At 45.5% G+C, this 13,311-nt stretch overlaps 1 protein-coding gene across 4 annotated transcripts in view; it reads left to right on the plus strand.

Annotated features, from left to right (window-relative positions):
* Nucleotides 1-2,058: 2,058 nt before the first annotated feature.
* Nucleotides 2,059-13,311, plus strand: part of rnf220b (ring finger protein 220b) — a 33,021-nt gene continuing 21,768 nt past the window's right edge. For all 4 annotated transcript variants that reach the window (XM_084354713.1, XM_084354714.1, XM_084354715.1 and 1 more), the window contains exons 1-2: nucleotides 2,059-2,330; nucleotides 3,616-4,226. In XM_084354713.1, coding sequence (XP_084210839.1) covers nucleotides 3,635-4,226 — 592 coding nt within the window. In that variant the 5' untranslated portion in view covers nucleotides 2,059-2,330; nucleotides 3,616-3,634. The remainder of the gene's footprint in view (nucleotides 2,331-3,615; nucleotides 4,227-13,311) is intronic.

Genomic DNA, 13,311 nt, shown 5'->3' on the forward strand with positions numbered 1-13,311 from the left:
ATAAACAGGACGAATCAAAGCATTAAGATGTTAGTCTCTGCGTGCGTGTGTGTGTGTGTGTGTGTGTGTGTGCGTGTGCGTATGGCAGTCAAGAAGACAGCCAAGTGACTCACCTCCTGCCAGAAAATGAAGACATACAATTAACATCGTATCCCATCATCCTCAGCTGAGCGGGCAGCCCTGTAATTGGCTGGCTGACCAGCCTGCGTGGCTCGGGGTGGCAATTTATTCTGGGAGCCATGCAGTTTACCCAGGGCGGCTAACGGCCCCTGTGCCATAACCTGGCTGAGGCAGCGGGGACATCATTAACACTTCACTGGGCCTGCAGGACACACACCCATCAACCACTGTACACCATCCACAGCCACTAGCACATGCGGGCAAATTGGGGGAACAGGATAGAAATAATAATCCTAATGTTAATTGAGCCACTAGTGAGTGTGTTCACTGATCAGCTGGTAAATAAGGATATTTTTGGCTTTTCCCAGTTTCCTGTTTAGATTATTAATTTGCAGTGAATGTTCTCCGAGCCCTGAGCAGATGTGATCTGGGGATCCAACCCCGTATCAGTTGAGCGTCGTCTGACCCTGGACTGCTATGAGTTTGTTTGACAGTGTGTGTGGTGGCATGTGGTTGTCTAACCTCAAAACAATGTGTGAGGGAGAGGGTGCTCTCTAAGTGGAGTAATGACCTTGCCTTGTCACACGGAAGACATGTGTTACACGCTCCCACATTGGTCCGAGGGCAAGACTGTAAGAGACAGTCTGGACTGTGGTTTATGTGTCCATTTAAAGGTCTGCATCTGCTCTCTGGGCCCTCCACCTCCTCCTCACCGAGCGGCTGTCTTTAGGTGTGAGAGGAAGCGGCACACATGGAGGGCTCCATCTCAGGGATCACATTATGGATGAGCGGGGTGCATGAACTGTCCGGGCTGAATCGTGGTTCTCCTCAGTCTTGAGTCAATATTTATTTTTATATCCCAATTATCTGCTGTGTTTTCAGGCTCACGAGCCCCTTCCTTGTGTCTCCTTCTTGGCTCTGATATTCCCAGTTCACTCATTTCCTATCTCAGGACTCTTTCTTGCTCTCTGATTACACACACACACTCACACACACATGCACGCACGCGGGCTCACAGCCAAATGGCTGTTCATTAAAGACAGGGACCTGAGGGGAAGCAATCGTCTGAGAGACGGAAATTGCGTGTCACATTAGATTAGCGGTGTAAAGCCTCTGGATTGGCTCGGGGGAATAAGGAATTATTTCAATTACATTATTTCAAAAAGTCTTTAAGCAATACCAATACCGATAAAAACAAATTAAGAGTGATTTGGGCTGATTTGTGGCGCTCTGAGCTGTGCTTCCTGACAATGTGCTGGAAATCAGATATGAATAATGTAGATATTAGGCCGTGTGTGTAATGTGTCGCAGTTGAAAGCGGATAATGTGTGACAAATAATACCATTGGTTTGCATTGTGTCTCATCAAAAGGGAATGTTCCCAAGTGTCAATCACAGCGGCTGGAGACTGTACAGGCTCAGTGAGCCGCGGAGGAGAGGATAACTCCATCACCTGCCATTCACTGTAACACAGCAGTCGCACCAACACACACACACAGTGGAAGAGATGACTTGAGTTAACTTGTGTAAAACCTAATGCGCTGATTTTAAGCATTTTGTGATAAAAAGTCTTCTGAGGGTGCAGGTGTGTGATGTTAAGTGGATGTGATCCTCCAGATTTCAAGATATTTGCAGGTTTTCATCAAGAATCCAGATGTTTGGGGTTTTTTTGCTCTAAGTGTGATGTGGTGGCACAAAGTTGTCTTGTTTTCTTTCTTGAAAACTGCATATTTTTCTTTGCTTTTCCAAGCCAGGGCGAGAAATTGAATGTGTCCATCTCGGGGGTAGAGAGCAGGGAAGATTGGTGGGGGGAAGAGGCTACAGAGAAAGAGGGCAGGGAATAAGGGGTAGAGGAGGAGAGGAGGAGGAGGAGGGGGGGGGGGTTGTCACAGGGAGCGCAGGAAGGAGAGACCAACAGAGACCGACCCGCAGCCAGTCCACTCACTGATGCCCTGATCCTTCCTCAGCCACGCAGCGACTCCACCTCTCCGAACTGAACTCGCCTCAGCGTTAACTCGCCGCTCAACAACTCGCAACATCTGGAGGAGGACTGGAGCTGCCGCCGCTGCCCGCAGCTGCACGCTTCCCCCGCTCTGCGTCTCCTGCGCGGCCAGGAGAAAGTGCCGCGTCCCCGAGATTATCAGAAGTTGAAGGAGAGGGAGAGTGAGGGAGTTGCCTGACAGAGAAATAACTCTTCGCTTCGAGGACGAGGTAAGTGGCGGCTCGAGGATTACAGCCTCATTTGTTTTAATTGGCTTTAATTGGTTCTTTGATTGCCGTGTGTTGTGTCGGGCTGCGAGGCTGCTTTGTGTTGAGTTGACGCAACTTCGCTGGAAAACTGCCCTCGGATTTGGAGACGATGTTAAAAGACTGAGAGATGTTTAATTGTTGGGGTGTTTAAGAGTCACATCTGGACCCACGCGCTGTTAGATGGCGTAAAAAGAAATGCATCGCATGTCTGAATTGTCTCTTAATTGCAAATCAGGCGTGATTGTCTTTATTCGGTCGAGGTGAAGAGTTTAAAGTCTCACTGAAGTGCGCAAACTTTCATTCTGTTCATTTTAAGGACAGATGTTTTTGTTCAAAAACTGGGAAAAAAAAGAGGAAAAAAAAGACTCATAAAGCTCAAAAAGGTGAATCAGTGGGCCCAAACTTTACTTTCTAATCCGGCCTTTTCCAAGAAACTAACGCACATCTATTCTGATAATTACATTTCTGTAAACAGGTAAACAGCCAATTAGATGAAGCAGTTTTTTTTTTCCCCCCGATCCCAAGATAATAATGTTCAGCATTTTTCTTATTATTCCAAAGAAACCACATTTAATTAAACTCCACTAATCATTTGATGTTGTTCTGATCAGTGTTTAGAGCAGAAATCTTGAGAAACTTCTACTCCGGGATGTTTATTCTACTTTAAAAAAAAAACAAAGACCCACCACGGGTTTTATTTTATTGGAAACGATCAGCATTCACAATTTATTGATTCACCGAAACAATTAATTAATTACAGAGAAGAGGGAAAAAAGAGCACTTGTTCTTTTTTCCGAATGTGTTTGGAGGATTTTCCCCAAATCTAATTGCTTGCACCTCACTATTAAAATGTATCTTTTGCAGGCTTCGTGTGTGTTTTATTGGCAATTTATTCCGTCGTAATTATTTACAGGCACAGTAGGCCTCCTCCAACCCTTTTCTATTGAAATTAGTCCAACACTGCAATCGTAAAAATGCCTCTAGAGTTGCAACTGGGTGTGTTTCACAAAATGAAGACATGAAGATTTTGGTGTTTGGATCATTTAAAAAAATTATTTCCAGCCTTAATTAAACTCTTTTTCTTCACAAGACAGCTCAAATTAGTAATTATAATCCAGCAACGCTACAAAGACAATAATTACTTTCTGTGTGCCACGAAGGAAAGAAAGAAAACCTACAAAAGAGGATCGTTTGAAACAATCTGAAATCTCTCTCCTCTGACTGTGTGTCCTCTCCCTCTCCTCAGCACCACTAACAGGAGGTGAATGGACCTCCACCGCCCCTTCAAGATGGACAGCCCCTCCTACCTGCCAGCTCCACTGGCCTCCCCCGCCCTGATGGTCCTCGCCTCCACTGCCGAGGCCGGCCGAGACGCCTCCGTCCCCTGCCAGGCTCCCAGACCCTTCGGCGTCCCCACCTCGGTGGAGAAAGACCTCCACCTCCCCTTCCCCTCGGCCTCTTACACCTTCACCTCCATGTATCAGCGCCAGGGCCCCATGTCAGGCACCTTCCCCTCCCGAGACTTCCCGGCCTCCCTGCTCCACCTGCACCCCCAGTTCAACCCACCGAACCTGGACTGCTCCACCCTGAGCATGCTCAACCACAGCGGGGTGGGCGCCTTCCGACCTTTCTCCTCCCCGCATGAGGAGAGGGAGTCGGGGGTTTACCAGTCGGCTTTCACCCCTGCCAAGAGGCTGAAGAGCTGCTTCCCGGAGGTGGAGGTGAAGGAGTTTGACTTCGGCTCCCCGGGAGGCTCCCTCAAAGCCGGGGAGGACTCTGGGAGGAAGCTGTTCTCCATGTCGGGCCTGCTGTCCGATGGAGAGGCTTCATCGAGCCCGGAGGAGCGCAAAGAGCACAGTGAGTACACACTCGACCGACAGAGACACACAGGCACTCATCCCTCATCTCTAAAGCGCGCCGTGAAATACGTAAGGTTTAACTGGCACATCAGACACCTCGCTCACCTTGACGTGACACGGTAGATGAGATTTACATATCCTCCACAGCTGCATCGACTAATGGTGACAAATTGAAAGGAGCCTTTGTGAGTAAAGACAGATCTGGAAACATTTTCCCTTTTGCACTCCGGTCTTTATCGTCTAGTTGGACAAAGTGTTTGCGGCGACTGGCTGTGACTGACTTTGACACAAATAAATTGAATAGTGTGACTTGTTCAGCTTAGTGATCATTAGCCACATATGACCATTAGGCCCATTGGAAGTCAGACTTTTCTTGGTGGCTGAGGAACACAAATACATCGGAGCGTGTGGAGGGTTGACACAGGAGGAGTGAGAGTTGGAACGAATGACACCCTGTCAGAGATAACGAGGTGGCAGAGATAGAGGGGAAGGGATGGAGGAGGATGGAGAAAAAGAGAGAGGGAGGGAGAGGGAGAGAGACGCGGCGATGCGCCTCAGCCCGAGCTTCCCAACGACAACCCTCAGCTCAATATGGCCGCCCACACCAGCCGTCTGATTTGTTGACAAATGAGTGGGAGAGGTGTCAGTCAGTGCGCCGCGGAGGGAGAGACGCTCCTCATTACTCCCGGGGATAATTGCCCGACGATGCGGGGGCACAACACTCGCCTCAGAGGGAGAGAGGGTGGGGGTGTGAGGAGGGGGGGACGGGGAGGTAGAGAAGGAGCCGGAGTCAGGGAGGCAATGCTAGGCATGATGGGAAATCAAACCCCCTCAGTGGCGGTCGCCAAGGGGAGCGCCTGACAGATGAAAGGGACCAGAGGAAGACAGAGGGAGAGGAGAGAGAGCACCCAAAGGCTCGGCAGATCAGAGGGGGACACCATCGAAAATAATGACAATGAGAAGGGAGGGGGAGGGAGGGGAGATGGAGAGGGGCAAAGGCAGGAGGGGGAGACGCTGATACACGCTCTCATACATATCACCTAAAGGAAACTTTCATCCCACACATAAAGGGCGGGAGCAGGGACGAGTTGTCTTAAGAAAAGTTTGGATTGTGTGTCTCTGTGCATACGTGTGTGTCTTTGTTGAAACTTGCTGATTTTGTCGCCGGTTGGTGGCTGAGTGACAGGGCCAGGGAGGCGGAGTGGCAGGAAGGAATCTCAATATGGAATTTTAATAAGGACGGGAAAGGAAAGAGATGCCAGGCGGCGTGCTGGTGTGAGAGGTGTGTCTGTCTGACAATGTTTGCTCTGTGCACTCGAGCATGCACGCTCCCCTCACCTCCTGATTTTGGGAATCTCATTTGGGGAATGTTGACAAGGACAAAAGATGGGCTGGAACAGAACACGGGGAGTGTCTCTCCTCCACAAAAAAAAAAAAAAGAGAAAAGGAGTTCGGGAATGGAAAAAAATGGATTCTTGCACATTGGAAGCTGCTTTTCCAGCTTTATCCAATTAGATTGGAGCTCAGGCAAACTAAGAGCTTTAATGCAATTGAGCTCCCGGCACTTTTCTAAGTCTGACATACACTTGTTCCTCTTGACTGGGTAACAGACAGTCACTTCTGGACCAAAAGTCTTAAGTGTTAAGCTTGAAATCTTCTTGGCTTGTGAGAGTGTGTCTGCAGCGATGGCAATGCAAATACTCACTGAAGTACCAACTTAACCATAAAAACCTACTTTTATACTTTGTAAGTTTTCTTTATGATTGAAACGACCTTCTGTGTTTGGTTTGCATGATCTCCCCGTGTCTGTGTCGGTTTCGTCTAAGTGCTTTGTGGATCAAATACAGAGGGACGTGTCATAAAGTGTAATTGAACCAAATTTTCATACACTTTCATAAGTACTTTTTAATCTTAAGAGAAAAGATGACACTTTGGTTGACTTTCCTCTGAACAAATCAAAACTTTTTGGATTGGATTTGACTTTTTGAGGACCTGCCACATACTCCCCAGGTCTGAGCACAGGTGAGAGCTGCTGTAGCTCCTCTCCTAACTTCTCGGTGCAGCATGCAGACAGGCCACCTCTTCTCTTATCATCGCCAGTGGACGTCTCCTTCTGTCCACTTTAGCATCTTTCCTCTGTCGATTTTCCCTCCCAGACTCGCCTCTGTTTTATCAGGGAAGGTCTGAGACGCACGGTGTGCTCTGACAGCTGTTCAAACAGCCATGCTCGCTTTCAAAGGGCAGATGTCTTCACTGGAGCGAGTCATGCTTATTTTCCTCAGGGAGATGCTTTCCGCTCCAGGCCTGAGCTGGAACTAAAATGGCCCTTTACCAGAAACATGAGTTGGGAAACCAGAGGAGTAGAGTGGCAAAACACACCAAGGCCAGACGCTGACGGAGTGGTGTGTGTGTGTGTGTGTGTGTGTGTGTGTGCGTGTCTGAATCTTACTGTGGTGGCAAAGCTAAGTGAGAGCTGTGATAACTGGAGCCAGATGTTTGAGAGCGGCTGTGTTGTGATACTTACAACACGCCAAACTCTTGAATGTGGCTGCCAGAAAAGTGAGAAGTTTCACCTGCAGAGTGGACAAAGACAGTCATCTGTTGTGTGACTGGAGATTTAGAGTCAAGTTCACCTGTTCAGAGCAGCTTGTTGTTTTTCTCACCTCCTTCTATTCCCCGCTGACCTCGTGCCAGTTTCCCAAAAGTGATCTATGAACACGGCTGACACCAGAGATCGCAAGCTGGCAGAATCCTTTAGTCATACTTGTATGCGTGGGTCGCCACAATATGCAAATATGTTAAACACGCTGAAATTAATGAGAAAAAAAGAGACAATTATCTCAAAGGAATTGGCTCATGTTGCAGCTTGCACGGTGCCGATTTTTTTGAAAGTGCCCCCTTCAGACAACATAAAACTTTATAGTGTCAGCTGCAACTTTTTATCAGACATGTTCTCAATTTGTATCGTTAACATGTGACTGGACAGTCACATAAAGATTCACTCACACGTAAATTAAAGTGCGCTTTTCATATTTGTCTTTCTGTCATTTAATTTTTTTTTATTCATTCTGTCATACGTCTGTAGTCATGCATGTCACATCAGGTGTTTGTGACCTGACAATTTGGGCAAAGCATATCAGTCTGCCTTTGCAGGGCTCCAGGGTGCGGCGGTTTTTGCTGCACATGCACCCAAAAATCTGCCAAATGCGACTAAACATTTTGATTTGTTGAAATTTAGCGGGTTGCTTTTTTTTTTAGAAATTCTCACCAACTGCACAAAATACCGTACATGTGAAATTAATTCGAGTATGAGTTTATTTAATCGTGTATTGATGGTTTGAGTGTGTGAGTGAAACCGTCTCAGCAAGTGTTGAATCTGACAACCGTTATTTAACACGGACTCTCACAACAAAATCTGTGCATCAGGCCTTTAAATCAGACACGGATCATCAATGACTCCTCTCACTGGGATGAGAAGGCACTGAGAGACTCGCCGAATCTTCACCTGAGTGTAAAGAAATCCCGCAGGAAGTTAATAGAGGGGAAACATGTAAGAGTAACACACGCTGAGGATCCTGCACCAGATGGGCTCAGACTGTGAGTGTCCTCCACGGTCGGTTATTCATGGGTTGTTAGCGGACTAGTGCGGCTCCCGCGCAGAATCAATATTACATAGATTCATCTTAGATTTGGCACGTTGGATTATCTGGGTGGTGAAGTTTGATGGGTTTGAGCTTGTTCCAGACACAGCTTACATGCTTTGTGTGTGTGTGTGTGTGTGTGTGTGTGTTTGAAGGTGAGTGTATGGGACGTGACTTAGATTTAAATATGCCGCATATTTCCAAACTACCTAGTTTTCAGGAATAAATTAAAAGCAGTTTTGTTTTTTGTTTAACATTTTTAAGATAATCTATTTTCTTATTCATGAAACCAAATGAAACAATGTGTACATTTTAAAAATCATCACATTTCTGAACTTTCACTCAGCAGCAGTGCATGCTTGTGTGTATTTTTCATACGCCTATTTATGCATATAAGTTTGTATGGTATATTGACCTCTCTCCCTATCACACACACACACACACACACACACACGCAAGCGGCTGTATACTCTGTGTGTCTCTGTGTGTGCTGATTTGATAACAGGGGGGCGTCTGTGCGCCGTGTTTTCCGTGTAGCAGTCATTGACGGCTGCTCGTATTGAGTGGAGCATCCTGTTGAAAGACACAGTGTTTACATCCCACTGGCAGACCACAGGAGATCAATAACAACCACTCGATGCTCATGCATACACATATAGTATCCACTGCCCGCTATTATTCCCAGGGCGTACACACATAATCAGACAGACCTGCGTGTGCACTCCATGCATCATCAGTCGCACTCACCATATGTTGGTTCCTTTTTTTCCGTTTATTGTCGTTGTCATTTTGTGTTGGTGTGATCTGTCACAAACACACTTTAGGAAGAAAACTGAGGTAATTTAGTAACATTGAGGTGCAAATATGAACAATGCACAACTGGGAATGCTGGCAGATGGAAGCAAAGAGGGAAAAAGATGAGATGAGAAAGCATTCAAAGTGACAAGAACAAAGTAAGAACAACGTTTTAGTAAGTTTGAAGATAGCACACATACATCTTGCAGACGTAAAATAAGGTTATGTCAGAAAGAGGTAGTCAGACATACAGATAAAAAAAAAAAAATCAGGACATTTATGGAAAAAGACAACAGTTGATGGAAGTATTTTTCCTCTTGAATCAGGTTTAGGATGAACTGCGGCTGGGTGATCCGGCCAAATGTTAATATCAGGATCTATTTGTCACAATCACGATCGAAAATGTTGATTTTTCTTTTCTCAAACTTGAAATGCTGTAGACTATGGTCAGACTTAAAATTTCTCCAGTTGCACCATTAAACACAATATTACCACAATATGCTCTTCACCAAAGGAAGACCCATGCAAAGTAGTTTGTCCAATCAGCATAGCCATATTTCATTGGCATCCAGAGGTGGGGAGTTACAAAGTACAAATACTTTGTTACTAAACTTAAGTAGATTTTTTTTTTCTAAAAACGTTTTACTTTTACTCCATACGCTTTAACACAAATATCTGTACTCATTATATTTTCACATTTTATTTTGCCTCATTGCACTTTTTTTCTCAATTTTTTTGTTGTGTTCAGGACGCATACCAACCCAAAATGTTGGTACTGGATGTCCGAGGAATTAGACTCAACAATCAACTATCTTTCTGTTGCATTCAGGAACAGCTCGGACAAATCCTTCTGATTCTACCTTTAAGTTCAATAGTCTTTGAATTATATTACTATGATGGTTCAGTTAGCTTTGCACAGAAATGTCATTCAGAGAGATCCTTTTTACTTTTTATTCTCTGAGTACATTTCAGAGGCTGTACTTTCTTATTTTTACAGTATCTGTACTACTTGAGTAAAGAATGTGTGTACTTTTGCCACCTCTGGCTACATCACTCTGTTGGTTTGTTCACAGATCGGCTCTTCAATGAGCTTCTGTTAAGTTTGGGAACAAATGTAAAATGACATTTAACACCACAATCGCCTGATTAGCCTGGAAAGTAGATTTTGGACACCTTCAATATCAATCATGATCTAAAATCCCCCTGACCCCAGGGCCAACACACATTGATAAATAATTTCAGAAACCATTTCGTAAACTCGTGAAAGAAAAGGGGAAAAAAATGTAAAAGTCAAGATGCAGAACTCTCAGTTCCTGACAGCAACACATCCTGCAGCCACTGTGTTGTTGTTCAGTCTGTTTCCGAAGCAACGTCGTCCCACATAAGTGACATCTGCAACCGGCTCCCTCACTGACCACACTGGTAGTCTCGCTCTCGATTTCAAACAACACTCGGGGAGGAAGCATTACAATATTAATGGTGGCTGTGTTTGATGTGAGAGCACGCCGCGGTTGACTGTTCCCCCTCCTGTTGTGATGGTAGTTTGTTCTCCTAATGTTCTCCCAAGTAGAAGATGCTTTCATCCTGGCAGGAGGGGAAACTCTTCTTGGCTTTTTGCCTCCTTCCCTTCATCTTATGAGGGCTGGAGAGACGGGAGCGTGGAAGCATTTTCCTCGTCTATTTAGATTCACATGTTATTGTGAACGCTGTGTCTGTATCTGTGTGTGTTCTTCTGACGTATCTTCAGAAGTTTCACAGTGGACCACACTGCTTGTCGGAGACAGACAGGATTTCTATTAGTCTGGCAGTAGGCCTTTACAGTAGCATGGGGAAATCTGTATGTGTGTGTCTGTGTGTGTGTGTGCATGGGGGTCTTCTTGTGGTGACCATCAGCACCTGTTAGGCGGTCAACAGATTGTCCTCGCAAAACACGAGTCATAACACATTGTAGTCGCTGCATCTGCCTCCATCGCCCGCTGTGATCGGCCCACACCAACAGCGCTGCTTCTGTGTAAAGAAAGAGAGGGAGAGGGTCATAATGAGTGCGGGGCCCAGGGGTCGTTAAAACAACAGCCTCGTTTTAACAGAGGCCATCTATCCTTCTTCCTCTCTCTCCCGTTTTCCCTCTTTCTACTTCTCTCTCTCTCTCTCTCTCCCTCTACGCACCTGATCGACTCGCATCACGGCTGCCTCTCATCTCACATCAAAGACCCGGTCTGTGTGTGTATGTGTGTGCTCGGGGTGTTTCTGCGGATTGAATCGCATGTTCGTAAGAAGTGGCACGCACGCGCACGCACAAACTCACATCCTCCGTCCTGTCCCCGGAGCCTAACAAATCAGTCAGGCAGATAGAGAGGGCAGGAAGGCCAAATGCTGGGGTTAAACACATGCTGCGGAGACAGACAGCGAGACCACACCAATCCTGCACGCCTGGATGGCAGCCAGGAACCTACACATATATAATATAATATAATATAATATAATATACAGTGTGTGTGTGTGTGTGTGTGTGTGTGTGTGTGTGTGTGAGTGAATGTTCTGGATATGTGTGTTTGACTCGTGTCACACACAAACCTTATTACAGCATGTCACTTGTGCTCGTTGCAAGTCTCCCAGCTGTGGAGGAGCCTGACAAAAGCCAATAAGTCAAAGGCATGCCAGGCGTGATGGCTTTACCTCGCGAATACATGACGTCCCGACATCATTCAGCGGCTGCATAGAGAGGGATTGGCAGCAATTATAGATGATCAAATGTGCAGCTTTTTGTAATTTTACTTGGATATGAGTAAAAGGAAGACATGTAAGGGTACGAAACGAACAGAAATGTTTGACTCAGGCTGCTGTCACTCCCTCATTTACTCATTCTCAATAGTTTATAGTAGGCACGGGTGGAGGAAGCACTCAGATCTTATACTATAAGTCAAAGTAGCGTAGAACGGAGTGTAGAAATACTCTGTTACATGTAAGAGAAATGCATTTACATTTTTACTCTTAAAGCAAAAAAGTCCCATCATCAAAATTTACTTAAAGAACAAAAAGTAAAAGTACTCATGTTTTATCTTTATATTACATTGTAATTTATTTGGTGATTATATTTTGTATCATTAAAATAAATAAAGATATATATTGTGTATCACAGCATAGCCTAAAAATATTTGAGATATTATTTGACAGGTGCAATATGTCAGAAGGTTGGTTATTTGTTTAAATTATGAACAGAATGTGAACAAATAAAGTTTTGACATCTGTGTATTGTGTTGTAGAGATATCTATTGAAGTTAGCATGCTAACAAGATTGCCCTTAGCCATTCTGTACATCAAGAGGTGACCGTCCAACAGCAAACAACACCAACTCTCCCCTGTATGTCTGAGCTCTGAACTGAGTTTACTAGGTAACGGCAGCTAGCTGTGTGTTAGCAGAGTGTGAATTCAACAAGTGGCCAATTCTTACATAATGCACCTTTAAGGTAATAACGCCCAGACAAGCTAAATCTGCAAAGTAACTAGTAACTACATTTGTGAAATAAATACAGTGCAGTAGAAAGTACAATCCCTACCTTAAAATTGTACTTAAGTAAAATACTTCTGAGTTACCGTCCACCACTGATAGTAAGCAGGAGGACATGGAATTTGCACACTTGCGTCATTTTGTGTGATTGTTCGCAAAAAGTTGTGTACATGTCACGGACACATAAATGTCCTCCTCAGAGTTTGGACACTCAAATAAAACAGTAAAAGGGGATTGATGTCAGACGCAGCCACGGAGAGAAAGTTAACGTTTTTATGGGTTACACAACCGTTTGCGTGCGACAGTTCAAACATATTAAAGCACAGGAAACAGTGCAGATTACTTACACATGCATCCTAAAAACCCACTCATCGATTCAGTCACTTCCAGTGCTGCTTAGCTGTTCACAAACTCCCATCAGTGCCGGTGCACCTCTGCCTTAAAGGTCAAAGTTTGCCAGGATTGACCCCTCACCCCCGCTGCGTAGGGGTGTAAACACTCCCCCAATTCTCCTCAGAGAATAGCATTGGGTCTGGGCCATAAATCACAGGCTTGATAATTGATAGGAAAACAGCAGTCCAGCAGTATATAACCTTTTACGTGTCGTCTCAACTCTTTATTATGGTGCTAATGAGTGGCCGTGGATCAGGGTTAGAGCCGCGAGCAAAGGGGGTGGAGGGGGGTTACCTCAGTAAAATACAGGCTACTGGCTACTTACACACACACACACACACACACACTGGTAAGACAGACTCACATACACATAAATACATAAACACAGGAACTCAGTGTGCACTGAACAGACACACTGACACACACACACCAGAGGGCAGGCAGACGCTCAACCACACACAGGAAGGATATGCGCGTATGCAAACATTCCCTCACACACACATGCATATGCAAACACACAGGCACACGCACACACACACACAGTGGCTGGCAGGCTCAGCAGTGTCCATTACAGTCTGCCATTAGTATGGAGATTGTGCTAATTGTCCCCACAGACCACACATGCGGCGCTCAGCGGGCCCGCTGTGACTCTGTGAGGCTGGGTAAGAGCAGAGACTCTGCTTTACACATCCTATTGTCTCGGTCGTGACCCTATTAGTGCAATTACAAATCAATCACTGAATGAT

Source organism: Pagrus pagrus, assembly GCF_965226575.1.
Source record: "Pagrus pagrus genome assembly, chromosome: 6".
Classification (NCBI taxonomy): Eukaryota; Metazoa; Chordata; class Actinopteri; order Spariformes; family Sparidae; genus Pagrus; species Pagrus pagrus.